Source organism: Mauremys reevesii, linkage group 5 (genome assembly GCF_016161935.1).
Source record: "Mauremys reevesii isolate NIE-2019 linkage group 5, ASM1616193v1, whole genome shotgun sequence".
NCBI classification, from domain to species: Eukaryota; Metazoa; Chordata; order Testudines; family Geoemydidae; genus Mauremys; species Mauremys reevesii.
In genome coordinates this window covers 17,865,776-17,881,702 of record NC_052627.1, presented here as the reverse complement: position 1 = coordinate 17,881,702, position 15,927 = coordinate 17,865,776, and the positions used below count along the sequence as shown (strand labels likewise).

Sequence of the window (15,927 nt, the reverse complement as noted above, 5' to 3'; positions counted from 1 at the left end):
CCCCCATGCAAGTGACAAGAATTATAATCCATTAGAAGCTACAATATAGGATTATTATTATTATTTTATTATTATTTTTCAGTATCTTCAGAAAATAATACCAAGGAAAAATATTCATAGCAGAAGATGTGATGGAGAGGACTGAATCTAGATTGTAGAGTATTAAGAAAATATAAAAGCCAAAGGAATGAAAAATTATGGCTATTCCCACATAAAGACTTTATCGGGCAGGTGAAAAGTTTGGGAGGGAAGCAGTTTGTTGAGCCAGAATGTTGTTTTCTACATAATTGATGAAGTGAAACCATCGTGGCAGGTGATCGATACATCCTAGACTTTGTGGATCAGATTCTCAGCTGGAATAAATGAGTTTAGCTCCACTGAATAGAGCTATACCAGTTTATGCCATCTGAAGATCTGAACCACTGTGAATAAGGTTTTCCCAACATAAATGGTTCTGGGTTGTTCCTAGTTCGTGATTGACAGTATTGGAAATAATGAGAAGGAAAAGGCATTGTCTAATTGGAACAGGAGGACCAGATTTAGCCCTGGCACCATTGGGTCAAGCATCCCCTGACATCTAAGCCTGAATTTGGCCCTGGAGATTTTGCCTAATAGTCCTACACTCTGGTTTAAGATAATTGATTCATCTACAAGAGCTTTGCATTGACAACTATATCCATCCAGAAAAGTCCAAATACACTCAGTGTCTCCATCCGACACAAACACTAGAAACAGCTTGTAATCAGATGGGCATTTCTTTCTTTTCTAAGACCCTCCTTTACCCTCCCTCCTGCTCCCCCCCCAACATTACTACCTCCCATAGGCTATTGTAGGCAACAGTCATTGCACAGTTTACATTTATAGCCGCCTTCTGGTGTGTACATGGCAGGCATCTGTTTTTGCTGGTTTCATCTGGAAAGGACCTTGTTGCAAGACTCCTCGCTGTTTCCCCTACTAAAATGGCAGTTTGCGTGGAATGAAATTAAAGTGCCTGTGACTTGATACCCTGTGCATGAAATGCAGAGACAGACTACAGGGTAGCGGAGGCAACTATTTAGGCTCTTATGTTTTTTCCCCAAGTGAACGAATACAGTCGTCAGCGCGGTTCCTGAAGGTGATGCTCTGATCTCCTAAAGATGACACAGCATCGAACAGCTCTTGCCATAAATCATAAATCTCCCTCAAGAGGTTCTCGACACTAAGTATTTATATTCCAACGGGCTTAGGGGAGAATCTCTGATCCTATTTTAAAAAGCTTACATTGTATATCTTTGGTGTATTCTTTCCCCTCACCTCTTTTTCCTTTTCAATATTTTCCATCTTAGCATTTCTTTAATATCTGTGTCTCATGAAAAAATGCAGCAATGCTACATCTGAGCTACGTAGAAGTGTAGAAGGATCAAATCTGAAAGAATTTTAGATCAGGTGAGTGATACCCACCAATTTTGCATCAAATGCTCACTCGAGTATTATTACACCTTGATATCAAAGATGACATGTCTGACAGTTTCACCACTATGGGCAAATACTATTGGTAGGTTCCTCTGGGTGTCCAGGAAGGTCACTTTCTTTGGACCACGTGTTCTGCTGGAGCGCGCTTATCATTTGGGAAGGCAATCTGATTATTATGTGACTGCCTGTCAAGGTTTCTTTGTTAACTACCCGTACTTGATTATAAACCAACCCCCACCCTGTCTCCTGCTACATTACCGAAGGGGTTTCAAAGAAAATCGGACTGAATAACTACATCATCTATTTTTTTATGCCTTCTGCAACACTCCTTGTAAAGGTAATTCATCCAAACAGGTTGATTTTCCCCTCTGAAATATTTTCAATAAATTAAGTCTATAAATATTCCAGTTAGAAAGCTAAAAAAAAAAAAGAGTAGAGAGAAAACTGTGGTCCCAGGGTCTATTACTAATTTCTCCAGTGTTAGTTAGAACTGGCTTGCTTTCAAACAGCATGCAGTGTTTTGGAGGGATGGCAAAGGAAAAAGAAAAAGGGGAAAGCTTTGCTTTCATTATCTTGCAAAATGTTAAGATGTCAGATTTCTCATTCTGATTGCCTGTTGGACAGAGCACATGTTCTTATCTTGCATGCTAATTAGAAAAGTTTACCTTCAAGTTAGCTCACAAAGAGAAATTGCTAACTTTGCTTTGCTATTTCAGGACAGTCTCTCTGAGATGGCTGCCTTGTTTAATGACATCCAAGTTTTAATGGTGTGTTAGCATTGTAATCGGAGTGTACAAAGTGCCTTGATGCTAAAGTTCCTCAAAGTTGACCTATATCCATGCTGACAATTGCCATTATTAACATCAATGGACTTTAATGGTAAAAACAACTGTATTTGGGTGAAACCCTGGCCTCAGTGAAGTCCATGGGATTTTTGCCATTGAGCCCAGGGACTGAAATTCTGCCTAGCATTTATGTAAATTCTGCAAGGAGAGAAACTTCTTTTAATGCCCCCACCATATTTTCCCAAAGGGAAAATGGGACACCCCTGGGCTGGCCCAAGCCCCTTTCTCCCCCCGACCCTCCCCACGTGGGGCCGGTCCAAGCCTCCCTGCTTCTAGCTGGGCTGAGGTCCCCCTCCTCACTGGTGCCTGGGGCCTGCCATTTACAGAAGCTGAAATCTCAGATATTTTCCTAATATCTAAACTAAATCTCCCTTGATGCAAACTAAGCCAATTACTACTTGTCCTCCTCTTGGTGGATGTGGTGAACAATTGATCACTGTCCTCCTTCTTGTATATTGGAAGACTGTTACCCCCCACCCCCAGTCTTCTCTTCTGTAGACTAAAGGTGCCCAGTTTTTTTTCAACCTCTATCACTTTTGATGCCCTCCTCTGGACTCTGTCCACCATAAAGTGTGGGGTTCAAAACTAGGCTTCAGTACAGGACTTCAGTGGAATTACAGCAGGGAAGAATCTAATCTAGTGTTTGGAGCCCAGAATTAGGAAACCAGACTCCTGGATTTTGTTCCCAACTCTCTGATGGACTTGCTGTGTAACTCTGGAAAAGTCATCGATCCTTGATGTGTCAGCTTACTTGCTCACCTGTGAAGTGGATGTAATAGTACCTACTTCAAAGGGATACTGTGAGGTTTAATGTTAACTTGGCTTAAGCCATGTTTGTAGATCCAACTTTTACCCCGAATAACTTCTAAAATATTGCTTCCCCAAGGGGGCACTGGCTGCAAGGCACTAATTGAGACTCATAGAGTCCAAGGTCAGAAGGGACGACTGTGATTATCTAGTTTGACCTCATGTATAACCCAGGGCGTAGAACTTCCCCCAGATAGCAGTTTGGGGAGGGTCGGAGCCATAATGTGTGCAAACAGGAAGGCCTGCATTGCTCAGGGGTCTATTGCTCAAACAACCTCTAATTTGGCCCATTAACTCCAGATTCTCATGAGGCACAGCTGTTTTCAAAATAATCGGATCTGCCTGTGGAACTGTCATACTGAACGAGGCCCATGGTCCAGCTGATTCTGTGTCTTGTCTCTGACAGTCACTGGTACCGGATAGCTTCACAAGGTGTAACCCCCTTCCCTCAGAATGAGTAGTGATAAAATAACATGCTCATCCATAGCGGAAGATTCCTCCTACTCTCAGGCAGTATGTAATTGGCTTCTGTCCTGAAGCATGAGGGTTTGCATCTTTTATAAATGTTTATCCTATCTAAGACAACTGCAGACAGGCTGTCATTTATCTTGTCTTGAATTTTTGTATCCAGCCAAGCTCTTTGCCTCCCTGATGCTTTCTAGCAGGGATTTCCACAGGTATAATTATGCACTGTTTAAAAAAAGGAATCAATTTTTATCAGTCTTAAATGAATTGCCTTTGAATTGTAATGGGCATCCCCTTGTTCTTCTATTCTGGAAAAGCATACATAGACGCACCTGACTATCCTTCTCTGTACCATTCATTATTTGATGTTTCTCTACCACGTTGCCTCTTGTTCTCTCCTGTCCTTCCCTTATCTCTTTAATCTCTCCTCCTACGGAAGTCTTTCCATGCCTGTACTTTCCAGGCCTTCTGATTCTGCTGTACTCTTTTGAAATGAGGTGAGCAGAACTGAGCATTGGAGGGGAGGCAGTACCACTGATTTACATAATAGCACTCTAACATTTTCAGTGTTACGTTCTCTTCCTTAACACCACACAATATTTTGTTTTCCCTCTTCATTCACTGCTGGATTTTAAGTGTAAGTTTTTCATTGAGCTGTTCACAATGATGCCGAGGTCTCTTTCCCAAGTAGTTATTAATTTAAACCAATCAATGTGTCAAGATAAATCAAATTTTCCTTCTACAGGTGTGTAGAGTGGATTAATTAGTTCTATAGCACTCTACTGATATTAAGTATTATAAAGTTAGAGGATATTAAGAGAAGTTTTATTTATAATTTTCAATGGCTTTATTGATAATACGGTTGTTTGCATAGACGCTGATATGAATACATCAAAATATTTGCAATGTATGCCATTTCCTACTGGCGTTCTAAGAACTGCAGTGTTCACTTTCACTGTTCTCAAAACTAATATTCATAAAGTGAAACTCTATTCTTGACTTAATTGCAAAACAAATTTGCATTGGGCAGAAAAACAATTCTGTTTACAAATAAGATTTTATTAACGTGATTATTCGACTCGTCCCTCATCCCTCCTCCTTCTAATCCACTCGAGGTTCATGATAATAGCACAATACTTCATTTTGTGTGGCAACATTATCTTCACCAGTAAAAGTAGATTAGATAATCCAGCCAAGCTGGCCTGGGAGACTGCATGGAAATACAGATTCAATTAGAAGATTGATAGGGAGGAGGGAGCTATAATTGCTGTGATACAAAGCTTCTTAATAGCCACAAGACTGGGACTTGTGCAATGATACCTAATATGCCATTTCAGCCACTACTCTGGGAGTCTAAACTAATTTTCTATGGGGACAGCTTTGAAAATACTCTTGGACCATTATAGTTTTTATTGGGATTCTGTGAAACTCTTTTAAAGATGTGGGACCAGCTGGTGTAAATTGCTGTAACTTCATTGATAACAATGCACGTTGGCCAGCCAGGGCAGAAAACGTTTTTGGTGCCCTCCCCACCAAAACACTAAATCCCACGGCTGGCCAATCAGTGGGGTGCAAAAAACCCTCACTGCAATCAATGAAGTTAAAACAACTGACCAATCAGAGTGGCACCCCTGGAAAATTATGCCCAGGCCAACAACCCTGCTCGCCTGTCCCTTCAACCTGCCCTGCAGAGGAAGAAGCAAAGTTACTTACAAAATTCTGGGTGCCCTGGACATTATTTCATTCATTCACACGTGTTATTGGGTTAGGTCAGTCTGCATAGATCTGGGTCTCTTTAGCACAGCATTGGTATATTTTCAGTTTGAGGACAGAGTATATTGGAATTTGTTAAGGATTTATTTCTTTAAAAAGCAGCTTTTGTCTCTTCTAATCCTACCTGGGTTATCTTTGACACTTGCATCTATCAGGATTTAAATACCCCCAAAATGCACTGATTTCTTAACTGCTGACATGTGTCAAGATGTATAATATCAGGGAAAGGACATTAAACATTTTCTGCTGCAATAGTAAACAGAACAATAACTAAAGCCCAGGTTTTACAATTGGATATGTGCAGAAAGAACTCTGAAGTCAGTGTGGGATATGCATGGGTGCAAAAGTCCACCTGGATCCAATTGCAAGATCACAGCCTTAGCTGTCTGCTAGTAAGGGAGTTTATCAGATGTCTGATGGACAATGGATGCTACTGTTTCCTTCAGGCAAGTAGTGCAGTGAACTTTCTTGACCAGTCAGTGGATGTCCATCAATATTCAGCTTGGGGGGAATCTTAGTCTGAGAGAGGTGCATACCGAATTCATAATAGTTTTAATACCTTCAGGCAGCTTTGAAAATCTTAGCCATACAACTGGACACCTCACTACCCATAAAATGACTCTTTTGTTGATTTGTATTGTGGTAGTTCCTAGGAGCCCCAGTCACGGACCAGGACCCCATTGTGCTAGGTGCTGTACAAACAGACGAAAAATCTTTGCTACTCTATTAAAAAAAATCTGGCACGACTATTTTGAAATACTAAGTTAATTGCAAACTTCTTATTCTGGTGTGTGTCTGTGTTTGCTGTTAGCAGGATAACTACTCAGCAGCTGCTGAAATTGGTGGAAGCTTTGTCACTGAAGTAAGATCGGGCCCTCTTGGGTCAAGCCATTTGGTGCATCAAAAACAATGAACGTATGGAAAATCTGATAGAAGTGAACTGTTAGCTGTAAGTTTCTCTGGAAAGAGAAGGCTTGTGGGATAATTTGGAATCTGATAACCTCTCTTCTAAAAGAAAAGCAGCCATGGTTATAACTGCTGGCGCTGCTGTGGTGTCAGGGTGACTGTGCAAGGCTGGGTAGCGAGACACTCCTTGAATTCAGTGTACTGATGCACACTCAGACCTGGGTTGTCCAAGCTGATCAGAAGCTTCCTGGTTTATTGCATCAATTCTGCTAAATTCAGAGCTGCTCTCTGCAACACCCTAGCCCCACCCTCTGGAGCATGCAGCCCGCACACTGAGGGCAATCTGTTTCCCTAATCAAAGCCCCCCCAAGCTGGTGACACTGAGCTCGGCTTGGCCAGAGGCACTGTCCAGGGGATGTTCTTTATGAGGGGGAGGAGGGAACAGGGGAATGGGAATTTTATTCATGTTCTGTGACAGAAAAGGGAAAATACGGTGGAAATCCCCAGGTGCAGCAGGAGCAAGAATTTGTCCTAGCTGGGATGCTGTGCTCCTAGCTGTCTGTGTGCATGTGTCACTCTGCGCCGGGTAGATCCTCTGCCACAGGAGAACACAGGCTATTTCTCAGTGCTTTGCTCCAGCTGCCTGCCTGCACTTGGGCAGCGTTGTCCCTCTTGTCACCCCCTTGGTGGGGCCCCTTTCCTTTACTATGGTAATAGTGACATTCAGCGGGAAAGGCTAGAAGCAAGCATCAAAAAGCCCAGGCACAGTACGGGTTATTTATTCCATTGGTGTGTTTGTTTTTTACACCATCTAGGCTACAGCCTGGCAAATCTATACGGCACCTTCAAAATGCTAGACCAGGAAGATGCAAGTAGGCAGCTTGGATAACACTTGAAAGAATGGCAAAGGCTTTGCCGTGAGGAAGAATTTCCCTGCTGAGCTCCTATTGCCAAAGGATATTTACCTGGCGCCCTGACAAGATCTTCTAGAAAGACCCCTTCCTCCCTGCTTGTATATGGCAAAGTTTCTCGCAGAGCTCCTGGGCTGCACTTTGCCGGACAAGGGCACCTCTTCCATGTTTGAGGTAGGTGCTTGTGTGTGCAATGGTGCTGTTTGACCTCTTGCTCTGATTGTGTGACTTTCCGAGATGTCTCAAAGATGCTGTCTGAGCTTGGCTGATGTTCGTTGCCCCCCTTTGAAGTGCAGGGATGAGGGCAGGAAACTGGTGTTTGCATTGGCCTTTCTGTGTTGTGGTCACCCTCAGTAGGTAGCTTCCCAGCTGACAGGGTTAGCTGTCAAGGAGTTGCAGTTTGGCTGCACGCTATTGCCATTTCCCACTTGCCCGAGAAGCGACTGGGTTCTAAAATGAACATCCCTCCCCCTGCATCTCTAGTTAACTGTATCCTCTAACAGAAGGAGACCAAACAATGTACCTGGTTGTGGTCTGGGAAGTGGCAAGTACTTTGACGTGAACCTTTCTCATTCTTGCAAGGAAAAATAACAACTACTAAAGGTCACAATAATCTGACCGTGGAATGGAAAGAATAAGGTTCTGAACATGAAGCTTATCAATTGCTGCAGAACTGGAACATGAGAGAAATGCCTCTTCTGCACTTCCTCCACAGCCAAACTCCCAGTGTTTTCAACTGCAGTTTTATCTAAGTAAGGCTTTGTTCTGCGAAGTAGGATTCTTATAAGATAGGGCCCTGCCCAAAGCCCACTATTAGTCAATGGGAGTCTCCAGTGACTCTTAATGAACAGTGCACAGGTTAGAGGTAACTGCAGGTGTCTCATGTGCATGTGATTAGTTGGGAGATTTTAACTATTTACTTATTATAGGAGTGCTATATGAAACCTAAAGCGATCCTTCAGGTGTAGCTGTCCTCCATCGCAGTACAGACATTGTCCCAGGATTTTTTTTCAAAAGGATCTCTTCCATTTATTGTTTTCAAATAATTATGTTAACAGCCATCAGGGTAAATTGGACCAGGCAGAGATGTAAATAGTGCTTAGCAAATAATAATTTATTTGTCAAACTTAATCTCACTCAGTTTAATGAATGCACCCAAGCAGACTTCAGACAAAATACACTGAGAATCTTGCAATTATATATGAATTTCTTAGCAGTCTTCCCTCCCCCACCAAATAGTTGATATGTGGATTCCAAAATTCAAGCTGTGTTGGTGTTACATAAATAGCACTTTCAGTCTGGTGATTGGATGACTGATGTAACCAACCATCACAGTACAAATTTCAAATATGCAATCTGCAGTTCATCTTCAGCGGATATTCAAACACCAAATCAGCTCTTTGCAAGTATCAGTGCTAGTAGACTCAGCCACTTGAATGCTTGCAGAAGGGGAATGTGAAATAAGCAAGTCCAATCTGTTTTAGTTTTTGAACTAGAATGAATGTTTACAGGAGAGAATTTCAGCTGTTCACCCAGCCCTAGATACCCGACTGTGCCGTGTAGTAGGCATTGCCTTCCCTCAGGCAGAGTCTTAGAGCTTTATTTGTTAGGAACAACGTGGTGGTTTCTCTTCTAAAGGCTGCTGCAGCTCCACTTACAATATATTTGGAAGCTGTGCTTGGGAACAGAATCCCCCCTCTGGGCAATGGAATCTTTGAGCAAGGACTTCAGGATTTGGCATGTTACATTAACAAGTGTTAATTCAGTAAATAATTGTGCTCTTCCACAAACAGTGTAATCACATGAGAGACTCTTATTCACTGAACGTCGAGGTGGGGTTACTGTGGGTCCGATCCTGAGAAATGCTGAGCAGCCTCCGTAATGGAGTCAGAACTGTCTTCTCTGGCTCTCATTCTGCAAAGGGATCATCTTAGGTGAACATTTACACCCACATGGAGTTCCACTGAAGTAAACAGGATGCTGAAAAGGCATAAGGATCTGCCCAGGTGGATCTCATTGCAAGATTTAGGGTCTTTGAGTGCTTAGGCCAGGGCCTGTCTGTGTCCATCAGCCCCAGTAAAGAATCCCTTTTATATTAACAACAAATTACAAATGAGTCCTGTTTTCCCTTCCATTAGGGGAAACTGCACTTTTCTCTCCCATTCACTTCACAGTGGATGCTGCAGGTGCTCTGGATTTGTGTGGGGAGGATATGTAGTTATCCTAGGCAAGATGAGAATCTGCCTCCAGCTGGTATTCAGAACCTACCTTTGCACTTAGCACCCTTCTGCATCCAGACTGCTCACTGTGGGAATCCCTGATCCTAAGCAACTAAGACAAACAATGTGGAATTTTCAAAACTGTTCACTGCTAGCTTAACTTTTCTCCCATTGAAATCAATGGTAAATCTCCCACCCACAGGCTGTTGGGAGAAATTAACAGAGCCCAAGAAGCTGCTCTGACATTACAGGGCCCTGTAAACTCTGCAGTTAAAAAATGCCATAAAAACACAGTCGTAGCAGATGGGCTCCCAGCTGGAGCTAAAATTAGCCAGCTCCCCTGGAGGAGTCTGCTTCCTACAGCCTGGAGATTGTAGCATCATGAAAATATCTTGAAGCATTTGGTGAGAGCTCTTTTTAGAAAAGCGTTCTGATTTCATTTTGGTTTTATTTTTAAATACAAGACATTTACCTAATAGTGTGTTTAAAAATTGTAACGTTTCTGTCCATTTGCAACATTTGCTTTAAGTTTCTCAAAGCTGTTGTTTGCCAGACAGAAGAGGGAACATTTATTCTCCTGTTTTTCTTCCATGTACAATATGCTTCCGCCTTGCTCAGTCAATCTAGCATAACAATTATGGAGCTTTAGGGATTAACCTATTATTGAGTGTATAGTGAAACAGCATGCGCTAGGTGCTTTGCAGAACTATGTTATCTACCCATATTAGGTACATCTATAGCCCACCATTACCGTAGTGTCTGAGTGCCTCACAATCCCTAAGAGATTCAATCTTGCAACTCTTCTGTGAACTAGGGAAGTGCTCTTGTCCTCATTGCATAGATGGGGAGCTGAGGGTCAGATTAAGTGACTTGCCAAAGGTTAAACAGGAATTCAGCAGCGAGAAGAGGTTTTAATTCTGAGTCTGTTCCTACGCTTGGGGAATGGGTGGATGGGAGGGGACAAAAGTGACTTTGTCACCTTTGCATTCCCCGTATTCCAGACTCATGTTGGGGCCTGTCCATTTTGCTTTGTAAAGGCTAGTGTAATGTGTACTCGGCTTACCAGGCCCCACTTGGGATCGGCTCCACCTTGGGAGCATTATGTAAACCTAATACCTGTAGCTATTATTGTCCCCATTAGGAAAATAAGGCAGAAAAGTTAAGTGACTCTGACCAAGTGTACAGAAGGAGTTAGTATTCTTGGATGAGAATACAAGAGTTCTTGATCTCAGTGTCCTCCCACCATGCTGCCCAGGCCTGCGAAAACACTGGCTGTTCAGCAGAATAGCTGGTTTAGCTGCAGGTAGTCAGCTGGGAAGACGCTCGCAGTGGCCCGGGTACCACCAGCAGCAATGGGTGGTTTTATACACTCCAGAGGCCACCGCGGTCATGGGGAGGGTGAAGTCAGTGACAGACTTTCAGCCCTAGTGGTCAGTTTACATCTTCCAAAAGAGCTAGAAAGTTACGTTCATTGACAATTGAGATTAGCCCTGATAATTCTGTCCCACCCGACTGGGCGGTGGGGAACCTTTTGGGTGCAGGCTTCAAGAGCATCAGGCTCTGGCTTTGTGTGTGTATCTACCTGTAAACCATATTGGTGAAAGCGATTTGATTTCTATATGGCCAATCATGGAAGCATGTAACACATTCATTTATCATACGCCTCTGACCGTCTCACTGGCACTCGGCCCACTAATCCATCTTCCCTGAGACATGTTCCAATACTCCAAACACCTAAGCACCTTCAAACAGCTGGCTAAAAAAACAATCAACCTGCATCAAAACTTTTTCCTCCTTTCTACAAATGACATTCACGGTCTTCCCCTGCCACAGTTATTTCTGCTTGAGACCAAGGGCAAGCAAGACCCAGTCCTGGGTCAATGACAGCCTTTCCAGCCATTAAAATGTCATGACTAGAAAGGGGTGTTTCATATCACCATTTAGATGGGAGATTTCCAGCTTTCCAGTAAGGCCCAGTATGTGTTTTTAGCCCTGGAAGAGCCCAAGAGAATGGATTTTAAAACAATGATGTTTTTAAGCCTAAGAAATGCTGTTTTTAGGTGGTTTTCCTGGCTTCCATTGAGCTCTGCATGCTGGGACACCAGGTAAATAAGGTACTTGGATTTACAGATGAAGGGATAAAAAGAATGTGGTTCCAAAGGAAAAAATGTAAAACTTTCTCTAAATCAGTGTTTCTCAACCTTGTACCGGCTTGCTGCCTTCCTCAACGGTCAGGGATCTCAGGGACCAGTGTTGGTCAATGACCATTCATTGAGAAACACTGCTCTACATTGCTTCTAAAGTAGTTATTCCATAACCTGTCACACAGTGGAGAATACTTTATGGTTTGGCATAAAGGTTTTTATGTAATTTGCCTCCATGTGCACAGGCAGTAGCAATTCTACCCCATCTCTAGATTTAAAAAACCCAGCATGAGTTTGAGTGCCCTCTGCTTACAAGTGGCAAAGCTGTGGGTTAAGTGTCCACCCCCAAACTCATCCTGATTAAAAAGTTGCATACTGCATACATTTTCCTTCTCTCACTCATGTGCATGCGTGCACAGTGAATACTGTGTTTTATAAGGTTAACTTTTTGTGCACTTGCTATTCAAGTCACGTTAGTTTTGTCTTTTATCTATCATTGCTGCTTGTTGCAGCATCTGTTGGTTTATCTTAGAGCCGTCCCTTGAGCTTGTTAGTCTCAGGAACCGGAGAAAAGGACTGTGGATTGTCACTTCCTTGCCCTGCTTCTCACAGAGCTGAGGGTTCCAAAACTTTTGGTACTTGTTCTAATTGCTGTTGGATTTGGGAGCATTTTTACCCTGTGCTTTAAAAGGGACTCGGGGGCAGCCTAGGAACTGAGTGACAGTGTGAACAAGAGTCTCCCTGTGGGTGCAAATTTTAGAGCAAGCATAGTTCTTGCCTGGGAGTATGGTAGAAGCATGGTTTGGAATGGTATCTTTCAAGGGAGTAAGCAGCCCTATCTTATGGGGTTTAAGAGGGAGTGTGGTCTTGTGGGAATAACGACCACAAGGGCAATAAAGGGGGCATGGAGGAAGGAGGGGCTGTGAGATCAGAAAACCCGGCTTGAGTGTCTTTGGGTCACTCTTAATGTCTCTGAACCTAAGTTCTTCCCATCTGTATTATGTGCCTATTAAAATTTACTCCACAGGAGTGATCTAAGGATGTATCAGTTAGGGCCGTGTCCTATGTCACACTTGTAAGTATGCAATTGATTTCAATGGAATCCTTGTGGGGGAAAGATGCTGAGTTTCCTACTCCCCATGCTGACTCCATCTGCTTACATTTCCCCCGTGGCATAACATCTATATGATGAGCTTCTCCTGTTGGTGTAGGTACTCCAGCTCCCTGAGAGGCAGTAGCTATGTTGATAGGAGAAGCCCTCCCATTGACATAGGGCTGTCTACACCGGGAGTTGGGTCGGTATATGTGTGTCGGTGGGTGTGGCTTATGTAGTTATACTGACATAAGTTTGTAGTGTAGACCAGGGATCAGTTACAGTTCCCTTTGTGGCTCCTCCTTCTCTAACAGGGAATTAACCTTCTGTACCAGCAGTAAACTTCTGCCCTGGTCCAGCTGTGCTGTTCAGTGAGTGAGGAATTGGAACCAAAGCCCCACCTACTCCCTGCCCACCTTTGAGTCACTGTTCCTCCCCTGCTTCCTCCTTGTTCCTGGAGAATAGCTACTTCTTGCTGACCCATACTAGCAGTAGATCACATCTCCGTTGCGCTCACCTAGTGAGTAGGGATAGTAAAGCCAAGGTCCCTCCCATTCTGCACCCCTCCCTGTCCACGTGCTTCAGGAAGAAGTGGGTGAGTAACCTCACTTACTCCTATGTGCTTGGACCCAGGATTCAGGTGGCCTGTGTAAGGATGCGCAAGAGGTTTTTACTCCCTCTTATGGGTGTCCAAGTCAGAATCTAGCCCTAAGTAAGGTACTAGTTACAATGACTAATAGGGGACAGAACGGCATCCTCTATATGTACAAAGCCAAAAAACCCCAAATAAAATAATGGGAGAATGACTGAACTAGAACAGCAATGATGCTCTTTAGTGGTGTAGGTTCAGGCCCCCGAAGTCACCGGAGCAGGCTCAGGTGCAAAGCAGAATTCTGAAGTTTAAGGCCATGATGAACAAAAGCTTTTCAGGCCTCCTTACAATACGGTTGGTCCAAATCTTTTTCCTCCCCCACCCCCAAGTGTTGATAGTCAAGTAATGACCCTTTTTCTTACCCTTGTTAGGAAGTCCAACAGCAGCAGTGCAGCCTAGTCAGGGAGGCTGACTAAGTTCCCTGTGGATGGAGGGGATGGGAGGGGAGGGGAGCGATGGAAGTCCCATTGGTTGAGTCATTTCCATCTGGATTTCAGAACATACCATAGAGGACAGCCCTGCCCTGGCAGGGGCCTGGAGTACATGACCTAATAGGTCTTTTCTATCCTTAAATCTATAGGCCAGACTCCAGCAGCCTTGTTCTTACCATGTTGTACCTTGTTCCCCAAGCTATCCCTCTTGAAATGGGTGGGACTTCTCTAGGAGTAAGGGACTATTTGCTGCAAGCCAGACTGTCAGGATCTGGCCCTGCGATTCTATAGGATGTGCCTTCATGTCTTGCACCGGGAATATGGTAGCCAGTGGCTACACTTCCAAGAGGAGGCAGCGCAGCCAGTGGCACAGTGCAAGGTATACAATACTAGTCCCTGTTGAAAAGGATTGTCAGATTGGGCTCTACCCTACCCAGCCTGGGAGCTCTGGGATGCAGTCTGCCCATCCAGGGCCACTGTGGGGCCACACCACCACCTTCCTATGGAATGTGCCTTTAAGGCACTGTCAAGCATGTAGGGAATGGGGTTTCTTTGGAGTGTCACACACTGTTTTATGCTTAGAAATTTTTCTCCATCTAAACAAACCAGTCCAACCTTCAAAATGAATCAATTTTTTTCCAATTAATCAGGGTCATATTTTTCCAGCCTTGAATAATTATTGGGGCTTATGTTTTTTTGTATTGCTCTCAAACAAGTGTGCAACAAAATTAATCACAGTTTGCAGAGCCTGCTTTCTATCCTGTAGGTTCAAAGAGAAGACACCCTCCAACATAATGTATGTGGTAGGAACACCATAGTCAGTGACAAATTGAATGGAATTAAAAGTTATGGTATGATTGTGAGCAAGCTTTGATAGTAACATACCTCTGGCTGCAGCACCTTGGATCTCTGCAAAAGCTTCTTCATGCTGATTTAACCAATTTATATTTTTGAGTACAAGTATTTTCATGCCTTTCCATGCACCTTCTCGTCAGCTGAGAGCTGGAATAGGGCATCATGCCTGCATGGGTGCAAAGTGGAGTACAGTGAGAGAGACCCTTTGTTACGCCCCTAAAAGGTATAGCCAGCCTAGTGCTTAAGCATCACTCAAGCACCTCCCCACTTGGGGCTAGCCAGTGATCTCCAGGCCTTCAGCCAAATGATGGCATGATGCACAGAGGTACTGGAGAAAGGCTCACCCTGCTTCCTCCCCTTTAGCATACCCATAGTGGACTAGCCATCACTTAGCCCAGACTGATCACTTCAATTTCTTGTTGGTCTGTACCTGAACGGTATCCAAAGACTGCAGAGAACTGCTGCTAAAATGCAAGTCTCTCTTCTAACAGGCTGCAAGTTAATGTCTTTCTGGGGGAGGGGAGGCGATATTTTTCCTCAGGGGCCTGTGGATGACTAAGCCCCTGATTCTATAAAGTGCTTCAAGCAGGCTCAGGAGTCTGCCCTTGCCGAGCTCACTGTAGCCGTGTGGCCTAAGATCTCCCCTCATAATTATCTTTGTAGAAGTATGTGTCTTCCCCAGCAGGCTCCAAAACCCAATCCACACGCATTGTGCTGTCCATCTGCACCCTCTTCCTGAGCAGAAGTGCCAAGGAGCCTTGTTTGGTTTTCACGTTCCCGCTGGGTGCGGTTTCCTTTCTCCATGTCTGTGGTGTATATGGGAGAGTCCTTGTGCCCATCAGCTCATGATGACAGGCCCCATGCGTCTGTTAGTGGCGTGCTAGGACTTGATAGGAACTAGGGAGTGACCATTATTTGAACTCAAACTCTGCCCCTCCCCCCCCCTGTGCTATTGGGGCCCTCTGGGATCCTTTGAAACAGCCATTTCAATGGACACCCCATGGAAACAGGATCAATGAGACTGGAGCTGCACCCTTGCAAAGAAATTTATATGCACCCTTGCAAAGAAATTGATCCACCTGGACCCTTGACAAAGGCGCAACAGGCCTGAGCTGCGCTGTCATTGATGATAGAGAGAACTGACGTTTCTCTTCCTGCATGTGAACTCTGGAATGGGTTGAAAATGTCTAAATTTGGATTTTCTGACCCCACCCCCAATCAACATTTATATTGGAAAAATAAATGGGGCCTCAGAGTGGGGCGATCCCATGCAGCCATTTAGAGGGCAGAACATTTTTAAAAATGGGCTGGTCACCACTGAGATGTCTTTCAAACATCTTATTACATAAATAAACCTTTTAGCACTTTTCATGC

The 15,927-nt window shown here is 43.9% G+C and overlaps 1 protein-coding gene across 10 annotated transcripts in view; it reads left to right on the top strand.

Moving 5' to 3' along the window:
* LOC120405988 (ras-GEF domain-containing family member 1B-A) overlaps window positions 1-15,927 on the top strand; it is a 297,170-nt gene that overhangs the window by 100,738 nt on the left and 180,505 nt on the right. For 4 of the 10 annotated variants that reach the window (XM_039540082.1, XM_039540072.1, XM_039540084.1 and 1 more), the window contains exons 2-3: window positions 6,157-6,291; window positions 7,064-7,333. The exons of 1 other annotated variant lie outside the window; for it this stretch is intronic. In XM_039540082.1, coding sequence (XP_039396016.1) covers window positions 7,265-7,333 — 69 coding nt within the window. In that variant the 5' untranslated portion in view covers window positions 6,157-6,291; window positions 7,064-7,264. Of the gene's footprint in view, window positions 1-6,156; window positions 6,292-7,063; window positions 7,334-9,698; window positions 9,783-15,927 lie in introns of those variants that run through there. 5 more of the 10 variants (XM_039540073.1, XM_039540076.1, XM_039540075.1 and 2 more) reach the window with 2 other exon arrangements.